Source organism: Limanda limanda, chromosome 1, assembly GCF_963576545.1.
Source record: "Limanda limanda chromosome 1, fLimLim1.1, whole genome shotgun sequence".
Classification (NCBI taxonomy): domain Eukaryota; kingdom Metazoa; phylum Chordata; class Actinopteri; order Pleuronectiformes; family Pleuronectidae; genus Limanda; species Limanda limanda.
This window is the reverse complement of record NC_083636.1, coordinates 24,822,363-24,846,686: the sequence shown is the minus strand read 5'-3', so window position 1 is coordinate 24,846,686 and position 24,324 is coordinate 24,822,363. Positions and strand designations below refer to the sequence as shown.

The 24,324-nt window shown below is 41.4% G+C and overlaps 1 protein-coding gene across 1 annotated transcript in view; it reads left to right on the top strand.

Annotated features, from left to right (window-relative positions):
• ttc28 (tetratricopeptide repeat domain 28) overlaps window positions 1-24,324 on the top strand; it is a 125,477-nt gene that overhangs the window by 94,653 nt on the left and 6,500 nt on the right. The window contains exons 9-27 of the mRNA XM_061079853.1: window positions 3,801-3,997; window positions 4,074-4,227; window positions 4,328-4,499; window positions 4,989-5,157; window positions 5,261-5,421; window positions 5,509-5,997; window positions 7,075-7,267; window positions 7,390-7,470; window positions 8,134-8,386; window positions 10,748-10,857; window positions 12,504-12,633; window positions 12,870-13,097; window positions 14,850-15,018; window positions 17,546-17,677; window positions 18,652-18,796; window positions 18,912-19,091; window positions 19,325-19,899; window positions 19,984-20,231; window positions 23,610-23,734. Of these exons, the coding sequence (XP_060935836.1) occupies window positions 3,801-3,997; window positions 4,074-4,227; window positions 4,328-4,499; window positions 4,989-5,157; window positions 5,261-5,421; window positions 5,509-5,997; window positions 7,075-7,267; window positions 7,390-7,470; window positions 8,134-8,386; window positions 10,748-10,857; window positions 12,504-12,633; window positions 12,870-13,097; window positions 14,850-15,018; window positions 17,546-17,677; window positions 18,652-18,796; window positions 18,912-19,091; window positions 19,325-19,899; window positions 19,984-20,231; window positions 23,610-23,734 (3,911 nt within the window). The remainder of the gene's footprint in view (window positions 1-3,800; window positions 3,998-4,073; window positions 4,228-4,327; window positions 4,500-4,988; window positions 5,158-5,260; window positions 5,422-5,508; window positions 5,998-7,074; window positions 7,268-7,389; window positions 7,471-8,133; window positions 8,387-10,747; window positions 10,858-12,503; window positions 12,634-12,869; window positions 13,098-14,849; window positions 15,019-17,545; window positions 17,678-18,651; window positions 18,797-18,911; window positions 19,092-19,324; window positions 19,900-19,983; window positions 20,232-23,609; window positions 23,735-24,324) is intronic.

Sequence of the window (24,324 nt, the reverse complement as noted above, 5' to 3'; positions counted from 1 at the left end):
GCATATGTCAATATATTTATTTTAAAAAACTTAATTAGAGAATAAAGCCATTGAGATTTATCATTTCCTCTACATCTAACAAAAATAAATAACAGTTGTGATAATAAATGAGTGAATCCACCTAAAACTTTCTGTGGCTGTGGAAACCAGAACAGACAAGTTCACATGTATTGCGTTTTGTAAAACATATTTCTGCCTTTCTGTAAAGAAATTGTAAAATGCTTCTATTATTTTATATAATCTCTTATTATTTTCTTATTCAATCTTATTTTCACTAAATTCTATAAAAAAAGGCGTCCAAAGACAAAAATCAGGAATTTTTTCATCAGTTTCTTCCTGACTAATCTATCCTGTGTGGAGTTCAGCTGAGCAACCAAACACAGATGAGCAATTCATAGAGTCAGTTCAGTTTTGGTGAATAACAAGTGTTGAATGTCACCAGTCGTATTCTGAATCGTCGCCTACAACCGCGCTGGACGTGTGCCATGGACTCGCAGTTTACTCTCAGTGAATCTCTCTCTCCACACGCAGTTTGACATGAGAGGGACATGTAACCTCGTCCATCTGGTGTCTCGACATCCCCCCACCTCATCTCCCCCCTCTTGAAACCTCTCTCTTATCTGTCCTCTGTGTTTTTTACCACCTAGATAAAGACTAAGAGACCTTATTTGATGGATGGTCTCCAAAAAAGAGGAAATAATAAAGTGCAGCATTTGATTGTGTGGCTGGACCACTGTACACCCCCGCCCCAAGGACCTTTCTTATTCAAAACCCACTGAGAAGAAATCAGAGTGAAAAGAGTGTATGCAACGGTAGTAAAGGTAGACGTGTAATCCAATCATGTTAATCTCGTTATGTTTGCTCTGATTTGAACGTTAATTAGGCCGTGATAACACAGTTAAGGTTTTTACATGAGAGCTGCGATAATCACAGTTCTGCCTAAATCGGGGCATAATGAGGCTGTTAACATGAGTGTAAACACAGTAACTGTTCGAAGGAAGATGAAGGTCGCAATCAAACTGGCCTCCAAACCATAGCTCCAAGCACACACACATACACACACGTTTAATATGTGTGTATTTGTGGGGTTTTTGCTGGGTTGTGAGTGTTTAATTCCTTTACTTAAAGGGATAGTTCACCGAAAAATAAAGATTCACCTATTATCTACTCAGGAGTCTAAACAGCGTTGCAGCGAAATCCAATTTAAGTGTCTGTAAGCCCCCATATTTAAATTGGTCTCGAAACGTTGTCATAAACACCAAGTCTTTAACCTTAATGTCCTCTATATCCTCCTCTGTAGCAACGTTCACGTTCGCACGCACACAAGATCTCGGCCAAGGGTGAACTATCCCTTTAATTTAAAGTAACCATACCACAGTGTACAAATTCTTTACCTAAGAACAGTTTCTACAACCAGGCCATCAGGTTCCTAACTTTTAGTCAACTCCTGACTAACAACCCTCTGCATGACTGTTTTCCTGCCTGTTTGTACTGCAGTTTTTTTTATCTCACTCAAATATGCAATAACTCATACATAAGGTGCAATAATCTATACATAAACATGTGCAATAACCTATTCACACACACCATACAGTTAAAGTTGTTACCACATTTGCAACAAAGGTTTTGTCACACTGCACCTTTTGAATGTATAAAGTTTTAGTTTGGTATTAGACTTTTCTTTTTATCGTAAGCTCTTTATTTTCATTTTACTCTTGCACTGCTGAGCTGATATGTTTTCTTCTCGTCCAACTCCTTTCATTGTGCTGTTGACACCGAGTTAACTTGCACTTGATAAATAAAACTTGAAAATGAAATTCTAACCAAATTATCAGCAACACCTCATGTGGAGTGGCTCCTTTCAACGCCTATCACATATGATTTACTATTGGATTATCATCACTTGTTAATTTACCTTTAAGCACCATTTGAACACTGTAGCTGGTAAGGGGGAACCGTATTGTGACTGTTCTCTACTTTATACAGATGATGTGAGACAATAGGTGAAGATCATTTACGTTTAACAATGCAAGAGATTCTCAGTCTCCCAAAGTCATTTTAGTTGCTGAGTCCTTTTCTCCAAATCTCAAAAGAAGAAGGAATGAGAGAGGTTCCTTCTGTGGAATGATGAAAAGGACACAATTCTACAAGATAGATGAAACTTGATATAGCTTCTGGTTTAGGATTTAGTCTGATGCTGAGTTTTGCAGTGTTTGCAGCATTAAACTAGTCTATACTTTTTGGAGGGTGGAATTTTATTCATGTGCTTCTGACTCTTTGATTGTATTTTTTCCTCTCTATAGTTGCTTTCAGACATGCACTGAAAAGAATCTCTGGACATCATGCAAAACAGACAAAAACAATCCCCTAAAAAAACCTCAGGATGCGGTGCCACACACGTAAAAGACCCAGATGGAGATTTCATTAGAACTTTGGTGATAAGGGCCGACGCAGATGTGCTGTAAAAAAACAACAACACATAATCTCGGCAGAGGATTTAATACTTTATGTCCTGTCTCTGCCTGCTGCACCACCCCTCACCTGAATGCACAGCAGATTCCTGCATTTTTGCATTGTCATGCTGCGTAGTTCATGCTGAAAACAGTTTATGCGTGTGCGAACTCACCAAGACAAATTCCAATCAACTTGAATCTTGAATTTGGAATCTTCTGTTGCTGTCAGATAAATATCGTGGACTACAATGTGTAAAATATAGTTCATATATTAAGGAAGCAGAATAGAACGGAAACACTCAAGTAAAGTATATAGTTACTTTCCACGACTGCACATTAATGACTCTCCCACTTGTATTTACATCCTGCAGCTACTGTCTTTGTCTCCTCGTTCTCTTTCTCCTCTGCCTCCCAAGCTTCTTCCTCAACTTGTATTTTTCTCTTTCAACATTGGTTCGACTCTGGTGTCTGAGAACATGAATTGTTGACTGTAGGGAAGAACTACCACCGCAGAGCGTCGGTAAGGCCACCGGGAGCCAAGTTTTAGCAGCAGATGTCGTCAGATTTGTTGGAATTTTTCCGCTGTAGCATTTTAATTATTCACTGCTCTGCACTTTTTTCTGGGATTTGAAATCCGTCTATGCATCTACTTTCACATGCGCGCACACATAGCTGGATACATTTTAATTATTCGGGGAGTTTACCATGTTCATCACACTCCTAAATAAGTTGGAAAAACTATCCAGCAGAGCAGCAGACTTAATAACCAGTAGGTAACTTAATGAATTATTTCCATGTTCACTTGGTAGAAGAGCAGTAGACAGGAGCATAAAGGTTTGATGATTTCTTCTGTTATTTCCCTTGTTTGTCATCAAGAATATACAAAGAACGCTTAATAATGAACTTAATTTACACCATACCTGAAACTACTGTAAAGCAGATTTGTCTTGACTAAAAACTGTTCTTTTGATGGACACTTTGATTACACTCATCTTGACTGACTCCCGACTTGTTTTGACTTGTGTCTTGACATGACTTTAAGAAAGACTTGAAATCTGACTTGACGAGGACTTATGACAGCTGAGTGGAGAATGGATTTTGACATGCTGAGGGTCATAAGATCGACTTGGACATCTACGTTTACAGATTTACGGACTTTTCTTGGCTCTAATGACTCAAGACTGGATTTGATAAGCTTCAAGTGATCAGAGACTTGATTGGATGTGTCACGAAAAACACTAGAAATGACCTGGACTTGCATCGTGTGACATGAGACACATTGGTCAACATCTTGCTCTTCTATGTTACATAAAAAATAAAAAAACCTGCTCTCCGCTTGCATCTCAGGCATCATAAACCAGATGAAGGGGGAGTATGAAACAGCATTGAAGCTCCACAAAGCCCACCTGTCCTTCGCCCAGGAGCTGGGGGATTATGCTGCCCAGGGGAGGGCCTACGGTAACATGGGCAACGCCTACCACGCACTCGGCATCCACGACCAAGCTGTCCGCTTCCACCGGCAGGAACTACAGATGTCCCTGGAGGTGAATACCCTCACTCCTCACAAGTTACATTTAAAATACATGGAAAACTGATTTACGAAGGGTTGTTGTGTTTCAGGTGAACGATCGTCCGTCGCAGGCCTCCACACATGGCAACCTAGCGGTGGCATACCAGGCACTGGGCGCTCACGACCGGGCTCTCCAGCACTACCTTCACCACCTGACCATCGCCCGGGAGCTTCGAGACACACAAAGCGAAGCAAGAGCACTAGGCAAGCAAGACAAGCAGGATATGCATTGAGGGGAAAAGCAAATAATTTCTGCTTGACTTTAATATGGAATGTACACGTTAACTTTTCTTTCTTTTTCCAGCAAACCTGGGCAACTTCCACAGCTGGAGAGGTGAGTATGCTCAGGCCTTGCCTTACTACCAGCAGTACCTGGCTCTGGCCCCAGGCTTGCAGGATCTGGAGGGAGAAGGCAAAGTCTGCCACAACCTCGGCTATGCTCACTACTGCCTGGGGCAGTACAGAGACGCTGTCAGGTCAGAGACCAAATACATCACATACAAACACTTACTAATTCTGCTTGTTAGAAATCATTGAAGCCTCACTGATCACCAGCAGTTACAAGTTAATGGTGTGCAGCCAATTCCTGTTCAGACCTATAGATTTTTATTTTTAAATCTAGTGAACATATATTTCCAGTGAATTTTGGGAAATGTTTATAAATTTTAAATATATCTAGAATATTTACAGTAAACGGTTTAAATATTTGCCTAAGTCTCAATGTCAAAATGTTTTGTTGTAGCGCTGGGTGGTAAAAACTCTGTGAATAGCACTGAGTGTGATACTGTCAGTTATAAATTCTTTTTTTAACCTTAAAGTTATTGCATATGCAAACATGTTTTACACATAAATTTATCTTCTATTAATTAAATGTTTACTTCATGTTGGAAGGCATGTACATCACATTGGTGTGCAAATGATTGTGTTTTGACTCTTCATTCTTCAACTTTTCATCCGTATCTTAGGTATTACGAGCAGGACCTGGCCTTGGCTAAGGACCTCCAAGACAAATTAGCCCAGGCTAAAGCTTACTGTAACCTGGGCCTGGCCCACAAAGCACTGGGGGAGTACAACAAAGCAGAGGAGTGTCAGAGATACCTGCTCTCTCTAGCACAAGCCCTGGATAACACACAGGTCACCTACTTATGATCACTGTATGATAAACTGGGAAAAAAACGTATACTTGATACAAGAAGTGGTTGTTAATCTGTGTCCATGTGGTTGTGTTTGTCAACAGGCAGTTTTCAGGGCGTTTGGGAACCTTGGCGATGTCTGTGTGTGTCGGGGTGATCTTCCAGGAGCTGTGAGGTTCTACCAGCAGCAGTTAACCCTGGCTCAGAAAGTCAGCGACCAGAAGATGGAGGCTGACGCCTACTCAGCACTTGGCTCAGTTCACAGGTAAAACACAAATCATTTGAACTGTGTGATTTGCTCTAATTTCCTTGTTCCTGTTTCTCTTACTTGTCTTTCTCTCCTGCACATCAGGCTGCTCCGGCAGCTGGATACAGCATTGTCCTTCCATAGCCAGGAACTGACCGTCCGGAAGGATATAGGTGATCAGCAGGGGGAGTGCCGCGCCCTCGGCCACCTGGCAGCAGTGCACATGGCCCTGGGAGACTATGCTACAACCTTCCAGTGTTATGAGACCCAGCTGGGCTTGGCTCAGGGGCTCAGGGATGCCCGTCTAGAGGCCCAGGTCCACGGGAACATGGGCATCACCAAAATGAACATGGGAGTGTTTGAGGAATCGATCGGCTATTTCGAGCAGCAGCTGGCTATGCTTGAGCAGCTGAGTGGAACTGAGAGTATGTTGGACAGAGGTAGGGCCTATGGGAATCTGGCAGACTGCTATGATGCCCTGGGAGACTATGAGGAGGCTATTCAGTACTACGAGAAGTACCTGACTGTGGCTCAGAGTCTCAACCACGTCCAGGACCAGGAGAAGGCCTACAGAGGACTTGGCAATTCATACAGGTAGGCAAAGGAAAGCTTAAATAAGATATTCTCTTTCTTGCCGAGGGTCAAATAAGTAGATCAGTTACACCCCCATTTCTCTCTGTTCCAATGAAACTGGATCACAACACAACCATGGTTCAATTTGTGCTTTTACGAGGGCGCCTATCGTTAGTCCATTTCAAATCCAGTGGCTATAAATTGAAGATTATCTAAACATTACTAAGAAGTTAATCTCTATAAACAGATTCTCTATGTGAATCTCAATAATCTGTAGAGAAGGGGCAGGAGCAAAAAGGTTGGAACACATTGACCCCCAATGCATCGGCTAGGTGCTTTATGATTTATCTGCATTAGTTTGAAGATAACTGTTAATAAAGTTTGGCCAAAATATCGAACTACAAAAGTATCATTGTTTGAGTTTTGTCTGAAGAAACGTTTACTCGAGTGATAAAATAATCAAGTAAGACTATAACCAATGTGCGGTGAGCCAAAGGCTCTGCCTGTATATCTGCTGTCCGCACTGGAAGCCACTAGAGGCTCATTTGACACTCCTGATGGGCTCCAAGATTGATGTCTTAAACTAGTTTTAAACTAGTTTTTACTTCTTTGGCACTTTCAGCCTTTCTTCTGTGACTCTACCCTCAGTGTTTGGTGGTGGTGTTATCAACTGTACCAAATTATACTGTATAGTACACACCAAGCAGGATGAAAGACATGAGTTTGCTTTCTTTGAATTCATCTCATGTGAAGTGGTAAAATGTTTCTGTCAAAGCTCTTTTCTTGCTGTTACTGCACCATGCAACCGCTCAGATGTTCTGTTTTTGTTTGCTTGTATTGACATTTATGTTTTATGCTTTCCTTTTAGTTTATCGATCGTAATGAGGAGAGAGGAGTCACTCATTTATCTCCTTAAACGCAGCTACTGTAGAAGTTTCTTCTTTTACTGTTTTTTGCTTGGAAGATACAGATGGTTTATTCTCTCTTGCTTTTATAAATTGATTGAGTGACTTTCTCTGAGAATACGTGTGCGTGCAAGAACAAACCAAATGCCAATGATACGATGATCATCTTTTTATCTTACTCCTTTCTCCTCAGGTCTATTGGTAGTCTCCAGCAGGGACTGGTGTGTTTTGAGAAGCGGCTGGTGGTAGCCCATGAGCTGGGCGGGGAAGGAGGGGGTAAGGCTCAGGCTTATGGGGAGCTGGGCACCTTACACAGCCAGCTGGGCAACTACGAGCAGGCCCTCTCCTGCCTGGAGCACCAACTTAACATTGCACGCACAGCAGGGGTAAGGATTTACCTGAGAGGTTCTTGTTTCAGTTATCAGCTTCTCCATTTGGCCTGTTGAATGTGACAAATTATCTTCATGGAAAGAATACTATGCACAGTAAATCCTGCTCTGACTGTCAGGATAAATCCCTGGAAGCAGAGGCAAGCGATACTCTTGGAGGCGTTTATCAGCTGATGGCAGACAACGAGACAGCGCTACAGGTTTGTACAGATTCATTACACATCATGACGCAGTGTTTTCTATCCATCACTTAAATGAACAGCTTGACATTTTGTGAAATGGTGACACCACCTTCCTGTCTGTATACTGTCAGCCACCAGTTGGTTGGTTTAGCTTAGCATAATGACTGGCTCCATTTAACCTGCAGAGACTGGGAGATCAGTGCCCTCTACCAAGAAATAGTCACATCCTCCTACTCCTATTAAACCGCAGCTTCTCATGTTTGCACAGTTTCGCACAGATTAAACAGACATAATGTCTTCACCTTTAAAATGGAAATTCCTTTATTATCTACTCATCACTATGCTGATGCAGGGGTGGGTGAAGTGTTTGAGTCCACAAAACACTTTTGGAGCTGCAGCTTAGCAGCCAAATCCAATACACTTGAAGTAAATGGCGACAATGTCTTCAAACGTAAATCAAAACAACAGAAAATACACATAAAATGCCTCCATACTGCTCCTGTGGTTTCATCCAAGTTTCCGTAAACCCCAACGTTCAAATTTTACTTGAAATAGTGTCATTTACAACTTTTCTTTAACTAAATGTCCACTGTTATTCCCCTCTCAGTGTGGGGAGTATATAATGAGTGAATTTCCTTTTTGGTGAACTATCCTTTAAGTATTCAAGCTCTTCTACTTTAGTGGCACCAAAGGGCGTTGGATATAGCAGAGCAGACGAGATGTGTGGGGAGCCAGGGTCGAGCCTATGCCAACTTGGGACTGACCTACGAAGCTCTCGGGAACTATGAGCGGGCCGTGGTCTTTCAGGAGCAGCATCTGAGTGTGGCGGCACAGACCAATGACCTGATCTCTAAAACTCTGGCCTACGGGAGCCTGGGAAGGGTACACCATGCACTGCAAAACTATGCACAGGCTGTGATGTACCTGCAGGAAGGTAAGAATCCTAGCCCCTGAGGTGTGACTAGCAGTTATTGCTGTTACAAATGTCAGCAGCATTGTCACATGTTTTCTGTGATCATGAAATAATTGTTCTACAAGTCCTTGTGTATTGTAATATCACCCTGAATATGTTGAATGTCAGCAAATAGCTGCCTGTTTACATATTCAGCAGATATTATCATTTGTTTGGGGTTGTGTTTATGCCCCCCCTATGAATACAAGTCAAACATTCACTTTCAACTCTGATTTTGGTCTCCACCACCTGTTGAGGACATATCTGGTTCTTTAAAGGCTAAATACTAGACAGTGGTTCCATCAGGCCTTTTACTCTGAAAACAGCTACCTCCTGTGGCTGATGACAGGGGTGAGCTGTAAAACCAAAACCGTGAGCTGTAAGAAGTTAAAACGCTCTTTAGAGATGAAAGGAGCTGAAGCAAACTAAAAAACAAACATCTTTCACATACACTGAGTCATTTAATCCTTTGTAAAATGTATAAATATTGATAAAAGCACATTTAAATATGTTTTATCAAAGCCACTCTGTTTATACAAATGTAATGTTTCTGACTCCGGAAGTGCAGTGTTACTGGATCAAGTCAAACCTTGAGTCTGCTGAATGTTGTTCCACGGCTCCCCTCTCTATCCCTGTCTTCTGTCAACTAACAAAAGGCATGGCTAAACATGAAAAGCCTCAAAAACAAACTTTCACCATTCATCACAAATCTGGTGCTGGTACTCTGAAGGACGCAGCTCACAAAGCTCTGTCCTTCAGAGGCTTTGAAGGACAAGCTGAAACTGCTCCTCTTCCCCAAACTATAGACTGTTGATCCTCGCAGAGAATAAAAAAGCCAGGGGGAACGAAGATAGTACGATTTTAACAAAGGACACATTCCACAGTATTCACTGTAGTATTTTGGTGGCTGAAAAGAACAAGGTAATGCCTGGCTTCTGTTATTATGATATTTAACCTTATTCCATGGCATGAATTCTCCTTTCTATTTTCATGTAACGTTTCGGGAACCAGTAGCTTTGTGTCACATTGGTCTTTGCCTCTACATCATCTATTACAAAGATGGAGCTGGATGATTACGGATTATTTTATTTTTTTCAATATTAATCAATCTGCCAGTTATTGTATCCGTTAATCAATGAAATGTTTATTGTTTATTTACACACGCTTATCATACACACTTAATTACATAACGTGTAACCTCTCTTCCTTCACATCTTGATGGCCTCTTCCACTTCATCCTTGATTATTAGGAGCCAACTTTCAAGTCTAAAAAGTTAGTCACAGTTTCACCTTCTCCCTGTAGTCATACCGACTCTATTTAGGGAGGCGCTGATTCTTAGCGCAGACTTTGATCTACATGTGGGCATCTCATTTAAAGTCATAGTTGTTTAAGCCTGAGAGCAGTGTGAGTTGCATTTCTAAAACCCAGTAGAAGCATGAAAGGTATTCATAAGTCTGACACAGGCTAATAGAAGATCACTGCTCGGTTGTTTACCCTCGAGCTGCGTTTCTTTCACTCAGCTTGTTGCCAATAATCCTGTTTGATTTCACTTCTTCTCTAACTAGACTACTCTTTGAAACACACACGTGTCTCTTATCTCTCCTCAGTTGTAAAACTGCATACTTGTTGAAAATAATCCCATTTGAATCGCTGTCCTAATGGATTAAAAAGCACACTTTAAATATGCATGCTCTCATAGTTTCAGATTAATCCAACTGGAATTTAATTTTAATGGATATTTAAAATGAGTAGTTGGCTTCATTTGTAAACCCCTTGAGACACAGCCACTGTTTGTCATTTAACTCATGGATTTTAATTGATCATTAACAGGCAACGAGGAAATCTGCTCAGAGTTGAGGCGAGGACAGAGCTGAAGCGTGTCTCCAATTAACCTCCACAAACAGTAGAAGGAAGCACAGACAGCAAACATCACAGGGCCAGACAGAGACAGGCAGGCAGAGAAGTGTGAACCAAAACTTGATGATTGATGAGATTCAGCTCATTCTCAGAGCCTAATGAGAACTAAATGCAACCTGTCATGACTGTCTGCTCTTTCATGGCGGGGAAGATAAAACATATCAGAGACAAACTGAAGAGCGGAGAGAACAGGAACTTTGAATTTGAATCCGCAGAATAATAAGGCCGAGGCGAAGGGAGACAAAAGGAGCAATAACAGGAAAAGAATGGCAAATGTGAGCGCCCTCGGCTCACTGCGAGGTCGATTATGTGCAGCAACGGATGAGCACAGAGTGCAAGGACTTTCAAGAAGGTGATTTTCAGATCGGCCTCTTGGAACAAGCATCTGATCAGCTCTGCTTTGTCTCTCCTCTTCTTCTCCTCAGGTCTGCGTCTGGCCGAGCAGTTAGGTCGCAGAGAAGACGAAGCTAAGATACGCCACCACCTGGGTCTGTCCCTGTGGGCCAGCGGAAACCTGGAAGAGGCACAGCACCAGGTGTGTGTTTGTTTGTGTGTGTACACTCTCTCAGACTCGCAGCTGCATGTCTTAACTTGTGTTTGCTTCCGAACTTACTGTACAACTATAATGTGAATCAGAGATTTATTGCTGGAGGGATGTTTTGCCATTTTTTGATATGGGAACAGCTGCCTCCTTCATGGAACCACACTTCGCATCCATGACGAGAACTTTGTTTTATAGTCCCTCACTTAGCGCCAGGTCTATAGAGCTGTAGCAGGATGAGCAGCCTGACATCGTCCTGTGTCAAACTGGGTTTCTAGCCGTCTGTAACATCAGGCATCAGAGGTTGAGTTACAGCCAGTTGGAGGTGCAATGGACTCAATGATTGATCTGCGGGCTGTAACTCAGGAGGTAGAGCGTGTCGTCCACTAATCAAAAGGTTGAAGGTTTGATCCCAGTCTCTCCCATTATGCATGCCAAAGTGTCCTTTGGCAAGCTACTGAGCCCCAACTTGCCCCTGACAGCTGTGACAAGTGTGTGAGTGATGTGTGATAGAGAAAGTGATGCACATAGATGCACTGTATGAATGTGTGTGTGAATGGGTGTATGTGGATATCAAGACTAGAAAATCTCTATATAAATATAGACCATTTATCTTTACTCATCTCAACTTAAACCCTTTCCAGTCTTTTTATTCATCATTAAGCACATTTAATCGATAGTAACTATATTTATAAGTCATGTACAGACAAGCTGAGAAAAACAGTGAAAATTGCTGATGTGGAAATTATATTAAACATTATTTGGTTTATATCTGTTTATATCTCAGTGAGGTGATAACCAAGACACCTGGTGAAAGGATGTGGTATGGGTCAGGGGAGAACCCATTACAATTGGTGTTAATCTGAAACAGGGGTGGGTCTAGGATTATTTAATTTTTTTCACTTTCTTTAAAATTGTGTCTTTTGTGTCTGTGTTTTGGGCTTTCAGGTTTCTTGGGGAATAATCCATTGATATTGATTCAAAAGAAATGCTTGATTGAATGGATGGGGATCGTTGGGCCTTAGTGGAATTATGTTACAGTAATTGTTTTTAATTCTTACAGGTTTTAGGCAGTATTTCTGTGTAGAAATAGTCAAATAATATGTATTGTTACTGATGTGAACTTAACTGTTTTATTCCTCATTACTTTGGCATTTGCTTGGGCACCTGTGTTATTGTTATTGTAATTTGGGTCTCTGATACTGAAAGCTTATGTTAGTTAATTACTTATTTAATTTTTATGTATATGCATAAATCTCGCAGTGTAAGCAGTTAAACTAAGCCTCGAAGGAAAGAAATAAAAATGCTGAGGTACAGAACACACTGGGGTTTTGATCTCTGATCGGGATCCTACGAGGATTTCAAAATCAACATGATTAGCAGCCTGTTGTAGTGACACGATCTTTGCTTAGCTAGAGCCACCATGACAGTGAAAGTGAGGCAGAGCACTCACCCAGCTGTCCTTCTGACTGTTCACATTGTTGTGTATTCGTAGTGCCACCTACTGGTTAGTATTGTAACAGCTTATTCATTCAGGTTTGGCAAATGAAATCAGCTTCTCCTGCTTTAAAACAGTTTTTTTACAACCACATTCGGTTATGAAGGTTGTGTGATATATGTTTGTTTGCTGTGTCTTTTAGTTATACAGAGCATCAGTCTTATTTGAGATGATTCGTCATGAGACACAGCACAGCACGGATAACAAGCTCTCGCTGTTTGACCTGCAAACCAGCTCGTACCAGGCTCTCCAGCGAGTCCTCGTCAGCCTAGGTAAATCAGCTGCCCTCCCTTGTGTCATAATTGTGCAGTGTGAATCACTGCGCCCTGTTTTGTTTGTAAGGTCTTCTCACCTGTCCTCTCTTATTTTCCCACACTTCCAGTGTGTCTGTTCAACAAGATGTCTGGATGCACTTTAATTTACTTTACCTTCCAATCTCCCAGCTCTCATTCTTTCTTCCTAACTCACTACGGATTCCTGTTTTATCTTCTTCTGTGTTTCCTCCCAGGTCGGCACGATGAGGCTCTGGCCATTGCAGAGCGAGGGCGTACACGTGCCTTTGCCGATCTCCTGGTCGAACGCCAGAAAGGAAGTCAGCAAGCAGCGGGCAGCGACCCTTACATCCCAGTTACTGTGGAGCACATCCTGGAGACAGTTAACAGTCAGAGGGCAATGGTCCTGTACTATTCTCTGGCTGGAGGTTTTCTGTACAGCTGGCTGATATCTCCGGGAACAGGTACACACACACACACACACACACACACACACACACACACACACACACACACACACACACACACACACACACACATTCAAAACACCACAGACACGTATAGGTCCTCGTTTTTTTAAGCACTTTTTGTATTATTTGTTGAAATCCTCTTCATGTCCATCAATAAATAAAGTTGTTAGTCACACCTCAGTGGCTAGGATTCTCAGTATCAGTATTATGGTGTAGCCTGCTCTTGCTAGCTTCTCCAGGCTGACCAACCCAAGCTTTAAATACATGATACATCAACTGAGATTTAGTGCACAGGCTCCAATGTGTGTTAAATCCTGTTAACCTGGACAAACTGGCAGTTTATTAGGTAAACTTAATGCAGTGCATTCATCAGCAGCAAAACTCCGTCGATGATGTTGCATTGCACTAATGTCATGGGGACTGAATGCATTTTTTTATAATAATTCTACCAACCTGTATCAGTGGAAACAACATCCCCTTCACCGTGCAGTAACAGAGCTCACACGAAGATTCACACAGAATTATAAAAAACCTGTATACCTAATAACATAAGGGAAAATCTCCGCCTTTTTCGTTTTCAAAAGGTTTTAGTGCTTGCATCAATGTGAGCGGTTGCTTTAGCTATAAATGTTCTCATATTTTTTGCATTGTACATTATATCAGTCCTGTAGGGACTTGTTATTCAAGGAGACTAGCTTATAGTGTCTTTTGAAATGGTTTTACATTCAGCATTAGCATCTGTGGCAATGTCCTTTGCCACCGGGGTCTCCCCAAAACAATCAGAGACGAACCACTCGCTTTTCATTATTCTTTAGTGGTTCACCTCAGTGCTCACTGAGCCACCTCCACATCATCTTTCAGTGATCCGACATCATCTTCAGATAAAACTTTTGTACTGTTTGTTTGTTTGTTTTTTTGGAGGACTACAATAGACTTGAACACAACTGAGTGAATTCCACTCACCACTGCTGCTTTTCACGGTGGTATGACCTCACTCTGATCGACTGTTTTATGTGCTGAGTTCTTAAGTTGGTTGAGCAAATGAAAACAGATTTACACAAAGTTAGCAACATGCTAGCAGCATCTTGGTTTGACTGTCTGATGGTCATGTAATATGGAACTCATGGTTATGAAATGGGAAGTCTTGTACACGTTATACTTTTAGGGCTATATTTGTGAAATATGCACCCACCTGGCTGCACTTTATCACATAGGTTAAAAAAATGCCACAAAAGAACCGTAAAGACTTCCTGAGCCCCTGCAACCCTCTGTGACTCAGCAGGAGTGGACACTGGAACTGGGCCAAAATCTAATGGGTTGATTGCCATGACATTTACTTATCCTCCTCGGTGGATAAACTCTTTGATATTTGACTCTCATATTTTAATTGTCGTGACATTTCAGGACATTTAAGGGAATTAACTTTTGGATTTGCGACCGTATGACCTTTATCTAGGGCCAACTTCATGTTTGCGACCCCATCAATTGTTATTCCATCCAACACTTCTCTATCGGGGGTTGTAAAAAAACACACTGTAGCCTCTAGGATCCAGCAGCTACTAGGTAGGGCTTAATACTTTTAAATGTGTTATACTTTCCTACTTCACAATCACCTTTAAAATTAAACACAAAAAAAACCACACCTTTCCATGAAGACTTGCTCAATATACCCTTTCTACACTCACACACACACATACAGTACAACGTGCACCAATTCACCTATTTTATTCCTGACCGCTACAACAGGTATCGTGAAGTTTCATGAGGTGTATCTTGGAGATCCCGGAGCAGATGGCGTTGGGAGCCCACAGGATGGCGGAGGGAGCCCACAGGGTGGAGGAGGAAGTCCTCTGTCTCTAGACCAGCACATCTACAACGCCAGAGAGGCTCTGGGAGTGGACAGCCATTACAGCAGGTAGAGCTTTTTCTTCAGTAATTGAGTAAATTCCAAATTTGCTTAAAGCGGGCTTAGCTCTATCACATACCAACATCGGGTTGTGGATTTGGCTTATCGGCCATATTGCCACCACACAGAACAAGGCCGCATATGAAGATACGCAGCTGTGTCTGGTGGGATTGCGTTGTCATGATGCACCAGTATCCCAAATATATGTATATATGTACAAGTATACCTGAAATCCGAATATGACGTTTACTTAAACACAAATGGTATGATTAAAAAACCCAATAATAACCGGCATATAAATACGCATATAAAGACAGGCAGTGACAGAAGATAATCTTTTTACCAGCACTTTTTGGCCTCGTGTCCCCACTTATGTAGACTTTTTCTCTCATGCCACCAGCAGGTCATAGTATTCACTCATAATGTGAAATATATGATGATGAAATATGAAATATCTTAAGATCTTTACGAAACAAATTTGTACAGACATTCATGTTCTTACATTCATTACTTAAAAAGCCAACTACTGTATTGAATGGGTGCTATGTAATTTGTTATACTCGTTTATTTGTTTTCAAGAGTACACTGATCGTCTGACCTTTCATCCAGATCTGCTACTTTATCACCTAATATCTGAAAAACTACACAATAATGACGCTCACCTCGCCCTGAGATTTACCTTTTGGTCATAAACCTTATACCTCCTGAACACCAGCATTAGCAAAGCCTCATAGACTAGTCAGTGTAACTGCAGAGTCTATGTCTTATGGCTTATTGTTGTACATCTTCAGTGATTAAAACACACAGGGGAGGGAGTGAAAGGGAATAAAGCAAGATAGAGGAGCCGCATTCCCTTTGTCATCTGTCTTCCTTCTCTCCTGCTTTCTCCCACCATATTTCCTTGCCTGCAATTATCCTGCCCACAACTTCAGGCCTTGGTTGGTGCAACATGACGAGCTTGTAAATCACTACCATGTGTTGTGTCAGCAAATGTTCTCCCACACAAACTGCGTCTCAACTTTCTGTGAAAACCACTGCAGTAACCCACCAGCGATTCATTGTGTCTGTCGCCTGTGTGACTGTCTGCATGTGTTTGTCCGTGTGTGTTGCTCTCTCTCTCTCTGTCTCTTTCTTTCTCTCCCTGTGTGTGTGTGTCTGTGTGTTCGTGTGTGTGTGTGTATCAAAGCTGTGGCGAGCCTGGAGCCTCCCTCCATTTAGACTTGATGATATCATGAATCCTGCTCATCCACAGCATTGTGTGTATTTGTCCATATGCAGCACTGAACTGCTTTCCAACCCACCAGTAGACTTTTACAACCCTCTGTCATGGATCCAGGCTGCAGAACATGCTATTTTAACAGATCAAATCTCCCTGAGTGTGTGAAATGTGCAGCCAAGGGATTCCATAAAAAGTAATGACGTCTGCTAATGGCAAATTCTGCGAGCCATCAGCCCAGCACAAAGGAGTCTGTTGCCTTTTTCTTTCGGTAAAAGATTCATTATGCTCTTGTTGAGGTGTCACAAAGTAAGCACTAGGCTGGCAATAAACTGCAATATTAAAATTACTTACCGCCTCATAAGCAATATCATTACCTTGCTTGTACCTCCTTTTCTGCATCCTGTAGTACCATCTAATTTTTTATGTTTTCAGAACGCGTCATTGGTGTTAAAAGGGGCTTGATTTAACACGTGAAGTCAGCATGATGTACTCATGAGAAAAAACTCTCACCCTTGTTTTTGATTTAATACACATAAGGTTTTATTTGTTGCTATAGACTTACTTTGTCTGGTATGATCAGCATGGTGGCTAATGTTATATGTAGTTGGCCTTTAATGCTTTTCTATTTGTTTCCCATTATTTAACTATGTTTTCCATTATTTTTATACATTAACCTGTTTGAATCTCAATTGTGGCCGCAAAGGTCGAGCTTTAAAGGTTCAATGTGTAGGATTTAGTGGCATCTAGTGGTGAAGTTTCACATCGCAGGGGACTGAATATTCTTGCTTCACCCCTCCTCCTTCCAAGCATTTAGGAAAATGTACAGTGGTGACACAAAAACTTGAAAGTCCCTCTCTAGAGTCAGAGTTTAGTTTGTTCATTCTGGGCCACCGAAGAACCATAGCGGGGATACATGGGGGACACTGTAGGAAAGGTCCCACTCCCGCTGTAAATATATTGTGAATTATAAGGTGAATAAAAAAACAACTCTTACTTTCCAGTGATTCTTCTTAACATCTTTATCAATATTATATTCAATTTCTGTTGATAAATACTAAAACCTACAGACTGGACCTTCATTCAAAAGAATGACCACAAATACTAAAGACATCAGACAGGAGAAGGAGGTAGTGTGTCGGGCTTTGGATGACGTAACTTCATATTTCAATTCTTGGAAGATGCAGTAATTAATAGTAAGCTTCCTGATGGGAGGATTTACTGCTGAACTGTTGTATTAATTGACTCTCTTTTTCTGTTCATAACGTTTCATTAATTCTGTAATAACACTGTTTGCCTGCATCACTGTCTGCTTCTCAGAGTTGGCTCCAGCAGTGAGACAGAGAGTGAAGCCGGGGATCTGTTAGAGCAGCAGTTTGAGGAGCTGAACTCCTCGGCCACCGACCCCACGGGCTACCTCCGCATGGTGTCCAGAAACAACCTCTTCAACAGGTTTGTCTCCATAGATGGCAGCGCCATTTCTTTTAAATTGGTATTTCAAATCATACAAAATACAAAGAAGCATTCATACAGTTGAACAGAGACAATGCATCTCCCTGTTCAGCTCCAACAGAGCTCCTCTCCCCAGTAACATGTTACTGTCCCATGCATGTGATCAAAGTGTATTTCCAACTAAAAACAGATTCATACAGATAAATACAGTATGTACACACACACACTAAAAATAGATAGATAGATAAATAAATAAAAGAAAACAATACATTTCTTTATTTAAAAAAATCATTATGATCAATACCCCTTTCCTCCATACGCTAAAAAAGGTTCCCATGTACGATAGAATATTCTCCAATGTCACAATGTCAATATCTTCTATCCATAGTCCAAAAGTAGGGGGACATTTATCCTTCCACTTGTGACAGTGCCATTTTGATATGACTGAAATACACTGAAGTATTTGAAAATGAGTTGTTGTTTTTCCAGGACTTTTACTACAGACATGTATGGTCCCAAAAAGGATGCAGCTTATTGATTGTGTTGATCCTCTTACTATCCCTGAATTACAATATGAAGACCAAACTAATGGTATCAAATGTAAACAATGTATCAAAGACACAAACCTCGGTTTGGACCATGTTCCAGACTTTCAGGTGTGAAAATGCCCTTAAATGGTTAAAATAGACAAATATTCTGCACCAAATCTTTGGCACCGTCTGCTGAATGGTAGTGTTGTCAAACATGAAATCGTTTGAGGGACAACTCAGTATTTTCACACTGCAAACCAGCTAAACCCTGTTTCACTTTGATCCACTTCTCTTGGTCAGTCTATGGTCTGTGGCCCCTTTTCACACCGGTTATTTTAGGTCGGACTAAACTGATTATATCAGAAAGGCATAACTTCTTGCACCAGTCCAGCACTTTGGTTTATGTTTGTGTATTTCTCACATTTGTGTTTATGCCTTCAACAGAAGCTGTCGCAGCATGACCAGCCTATACAGTGCCACAGTGTCTCCAGCGAAAGACAGCTTGTCCTCTCCTCCTTGTCGATTGAGTAACATCAGCAAACCTCCTCTGCGAGCCCTTTATGACTTACTCATAGCACCCATGGAAGGCGTATGTATAGCATGCATGTGTCAGGAGAAATTCTGTAGATCTCAATATACAGCCAACTACCATGTCTTTTTTATCTTTTTTTTAAAGTCATATTTGTATCTTCTGTTGTCTCTAGGGCCTGATGCACAGTAGTGGACCTGTGGGCAGACACAGACAGCTCATATTGGTGTTGGAGGGAGAATTGTACCTGATCCCATTCGCCTTGCTCAAAGGCAGCTCCTCTAATGAGTACCTGTATGAGAGGTTCAGTCTCATTTCTGTACCTTCTTTAGCCAGCCTGGGAGCCACAATCAAGGTAAGTCAATTGTATGCATTAAAAAAAACTGTATCCTAATTGTTGCGGTTGTCCCGCTAAGTTTTTGCAGTTTTTTGTAAAAAGAAGGATTATTGTTTTGCTAAATTAATTAATTATTCTTCAAATCTTCCCATGTATCTTGTCTTGTATTTTGGATTTAAGTACTTAAACTATGTAGAATCTCAATACACACGAAAACAAAAGTCTGATCTGAGTCTTTGTTCTACCCACAGCCTCATCAACGCAGAGGCGGACCCTCACTTTGCACAGATGGAGGTTCGGTGGCTGCAGTGGTCGGAGCTCCTCGCCTGCCCCCCAGCGTGATGGACCGCTGGTTGTGGGGGCCCCTGCCTTCAGCCCAAGATGAAGCTCTTTGGTTGGGGGAACAGCTTGGATGTCATCCACTGACCGGAGCGAATGCCACAAAGGAGCGTGTGCTCACAGCACTGAGTCAGGCAGAGTGCGTTCACTTTGCGACTCATATATCTTGGAAGCTCGCTGCCTTGGTCCTCTCCCCCAGCCAAGAGCATGCTGGGGGAGAGGGCACAGGAAGCCGACCCAAGGAGAAGTCACTGTTTGGGACCTTGACCTCAGGCCAGCCTGTGGATCGGGATGCAGAGGTCAAGGGTTCGTTTTCAAAGAAGCACAGCAGCCCAGAGAGACTTAGAGGGGAAGATGAAGCGAGCGAGGATGAGGACAGTGTGTGTGATGTGGAGAGTGTGTGTGACAGTCCATCACTTCAAGACTTCCTCCTCACTGCTGCTGATATTCTGGGCCTGTGCTTAACCGTCAAACTGGTGGTTCTGAGGTAAAAACCTTCCAAAGATTCAACATTTAACACAAATGTTTTGGTTCCACAGCTCACCTTCATTCTGATTCTTTGTCACCTCAGGTTGTACCCGGAGTCCAGCAGCAGGGTGACAGCTGACGGGGTGGTGGGTCTGACCCGGGCCTTCTTAGCTGCGGGGGTCCAGTGTGTGTGTGTCTCCTTGTGGCCTGCACCGATAGCTGCCTCCAAACTGTTAACACACACCTTCTATACAGCACTTCTCAATGGCACCAAAGCCAGTGCTGCTCTGACTGAGGCCATGAAGACACTGCAGAGCAGCAAGCACTTCTCACACCCCTCCAACTGGGCTGGTGAGCAGATTACCATGGACAAACACACACACTCGCAGTCCACCTACTAACATCTCACAGTATTCATCTGCCCATGGAGTTGGCTCAGTTTTCCCTAACCCCAACCTAACCCTAAGAATAGGACTTCTGAGCAAACTCCATCCACTAAATAAGACATTGAGATGCAGTTGAAAACTCTGGAAGACACAAGTGGACCTGTAGATATTTGTTTTGTTGATTATTCACAATTTTCCCAAATCACGTATGTATGAACCGACTCTATATGAATTGAAGAAAGGTGGAGTGGATTTGCGGCAGAATGGTGCGGGAATGTCTACAATATGTAGATGATAACTAGATGAGACCAGTTATGTTTAATGGTTTGGAGATGGTGACACTGATGGAAAGACAGGAGCTGAAGCCAGAGTCAAATAAGATGCTACGATTTTTGATGGACAAGGGGTAGAGTGGTCGTCCTCCAACCTGAAGGTCGGCAGTTCGATCCCCAGTCTGACCCATCTGCATGCCGAAGTGTCCTTGGGCAAGATGCTGATCCCTGACTGGCCCCCCATAGAATAACAAAGTGCTGTGAATCGATGCACTGTATGAATGTGTGTGTGAATCGGTGAATGTAAAACTGTACTGTAAAGCGCTTTGAGTGGTCATCAAGACTAGAAAAGCGCTATATAAATACAAACCATTTACCATTTACCATTAGGAAAGAGTATACCAAAGGTATTTTTTATGTCTTACCACAAAGGGGCAATAACATATTGGTGATGGTTTACCTGACTTCCCACAATTAAGTATTAAGTAAACACGATTATTTTAGGCTCAGTGTGTTTGGACATGGGAGGGGTTCTAGTTTTTACCACAAAAATAAGATTTACACAATTAAATAAAGCACAAAATATTTTTTATAAAATATCACAAAAACAATTGTCTCTCAATCGAGCACAACTATTAACAACTAAGAAACCATGTTCTGCATTATGCAACCCGAAGCAAGACCAGCAAAAAGCAAACCGCAAAGAAATAACTAAATGTGTGCGAGTACACAACACATTTTTAGTGTTCGATCACCACCGTAACCATCAGTATTGGTCCAATTAGTCACAACAGAGACAACGGAAGAGAGGTAACACTGAGAAGGTGTGGAGGAGAGGTGTTGGGTACAGTAGGAGAAGGATGGAGAAGTTGGAGCTGTCAGACAAGAAGAAAAGAGGAGGTTAATGGATGTGGTGGGAGGGGACGTGCAGGTGGTTGGTGTGAGAGAGGAAGCTGCAGGGAACAGGACGAGATGGAAACACATGATCTGCTGTTGTAAATGAGAGCAGAATCATTAAAGACCGTGTGAAACAGATGGCAGAGCTGCTTGGTTCTGCATATATGTGGCTACTAAAACCACATGAAGGGAGTTGTTGCGGTTATTGGTCGATATTTAAAGCTGCCAATGGCACTGAATGGGGATTTGTTGACAGTAATAAGCAGCTCAACGAAACTGGAGAGTTATGACGGCATCCTGCTCTCTGTTGTCGAGGACCTCTCACCACCACCTTCACCGACGCCTGTCGAGTTAACAACTGAGAAGAATAACGTAGGTCCCTGTACGGTCTTCGCTCATTGGCTGAAGGATGAGTCACCAAACTGTTGAAAGTGTTTTACAGTAAGAGGAAAGACAGAGATTTAAATTTAAAATACTAAATGATATTGATTTTTTTGATATCGATTTGGCAAATAACAAGAGATACAGGAATAAAAGTGGGAACCTGTATTTTCATTTCATTGGTTCTTTTATGTTATTTATAGACTGTTCATTTTCAGCAACATAAAGTCCTTCCATCCAAAGGTTACTCCAATGTCAGCAGCACCCAGGTAACTGTGTGATGTAATTCAAGAAATATCACAATGTTAGTCCAGTTGAAAATGCTAAATCATGGGCTGGAAGAAAAAGGCCAAACATTATATCAGGTTAATAATGTTCATGTCAGTCGATATCAATATTAATCACAATAATGTCACATTATTTTTTCTTTTAGGTTAAAGACAGATTTTAGTTGTGGGTTTAAACTCTTCTTGATGAGCAGAGAATGACATCACTTGATAAACAGCAAAACATTTTACAAATCTGAGGCAGATCAATGATGTCTATATGTATATATATATGTATATATAGAACCTTTGTCATATTGCTACTGATGAAAATGAAATAGCAATAATAATTGATATTCTTTTATTCCCCAGCCCTTCTCAATTGTAGTTTGATTTAAATATACTCTATTTATGTTGTTTTCTGTCAAGTAAAAAAAAAGTAAAACTATGCTAAAATCCGTCAGGTGCAGTAGCAGTCTAATGCACTAACCCCTCTTTTACCTTCTGACAGATTTCATTTTCACTTCCATCTTTACAAAACAGAGCTCTGTGCTTCACTGTCTTATCTTTCAGTTGTGTTCAATCTTAGCTTCTTTTAGGAATTCAGTGGCAGAGCATTGAGAGAATAAATATAAAAATAAATATTAAATGTGAGCAAGTTGAAGGTTGTTGCAAAGTGAATGAAACATCTTTGTAACTGAATACAACAAAGTTGGATGTAGATATTTCATCTATGCCTCAATCCAGGCTGATGTGTCAAGTGCACTTCAGGGTGAACTTTCTTTATATAGAGGAGGTGCACAGCAGCAAGGAGGTGCACAGCAGCAATCCAGAACAGGCGAGGAACAGTTTGTTTCACATCTGTCAAATCTTTATATCATATTTTTTTACTAGGCCTACATGTGTAGTGACTAAAGTTATAGATTGTGTCCCTATCTGTAAGTCTACAAAACAAATAAATGTATTCACATTCCCACAGTTTGTATAGTTATGTATAAGAAAAGCTACTGGATGCTCCTTTAGACTCAGGAAGATATGGTTTCAGTTATGAATAGTTAATAAGGTAACTTTTCTCCCGCTCCCTCCCACTGCTCAAGGTTACTCAGATTGATTTCTTTTTTCAAAATTACACAAATAGTATAGTGAAGCTCCAACTTTGCGCACATTACTTTGGATGACTTCATGTTATCTTGTGATACACTTCATAGACTGTATATAAAGATGAATGATGAAATTCCTCCCACTTAAAAAAATTAAGTCAAAACATCCCAGAGGTGGGCTCTGTCTTCTTGCACATCATTTGGAGCCAAAGTCTGTCCAGTAGTGATCGTGGAGTGGGACTGTGGTGTCAAGACCCCACCAATATACACACTCAACCAACTACAAGCTGTCAATCATGACATTTCATCCATTTTTGTATTTGTCCTGTACTTACGGTGACCATGGAGGAGGCGGGGTTTATGACCCATACTGCCATGTCGACTATCTTTAACAGTAAATGATATTCCACTGTGTATTTTCTTTCAGGTTACATGTTGATTGGAAATGATGTGAAGCTGAACAGCCCCATGTCGCTGGTGGGCCAAGCCCTGGCAGAGATCCTGCAGTACCCAGACAGAGCCAGGGATGCCCTCAGAGTGCTGTTACACTTGGTGAGACCCCTCCACAATAACATAATAACTCTTAACATGGGTCTGGATAAACACATCTGACTCTCACATCAAGTGGACGACCAACTGTTAATGCAAATTATACTGTTAATCAATAAATTATGCATGTGGCAATCCCTGGGGGGGGGGGGTGCAGCCACAGGTTTGTATCATTTATGATTTGAACAATCCAAAAAGGATCATTGATAGAAATTGATAGAAAGTCTTCTGCACACATTTTGTAATCTGATTAAGTCTTGATAAACATAACAAAAATGTATTTATTCTCAGATGTGAGCATTTGTTGATTCCCTTTTTCAAATTGAATCTCTTTGGGTGTTGAACTACAAAAAGTGAAGACCTCTGATTACTGCACAAACTGATATTTTACAGGCAAAATTACTAGATAATGAAAATAAGCATTAGTTTCAGCCCTATATAGTATAGCATCTACTATATAGTGACACAATGACCTACATTGACTAGGAGCTTCCTCTATGCAAATTAGTTTTGTCGCTTACACCCTTCTGATGGTTTTGATGCATCACTTTCATTCCATCTAAAAAGAAAAATACATTGTTGAATTCCGGTAT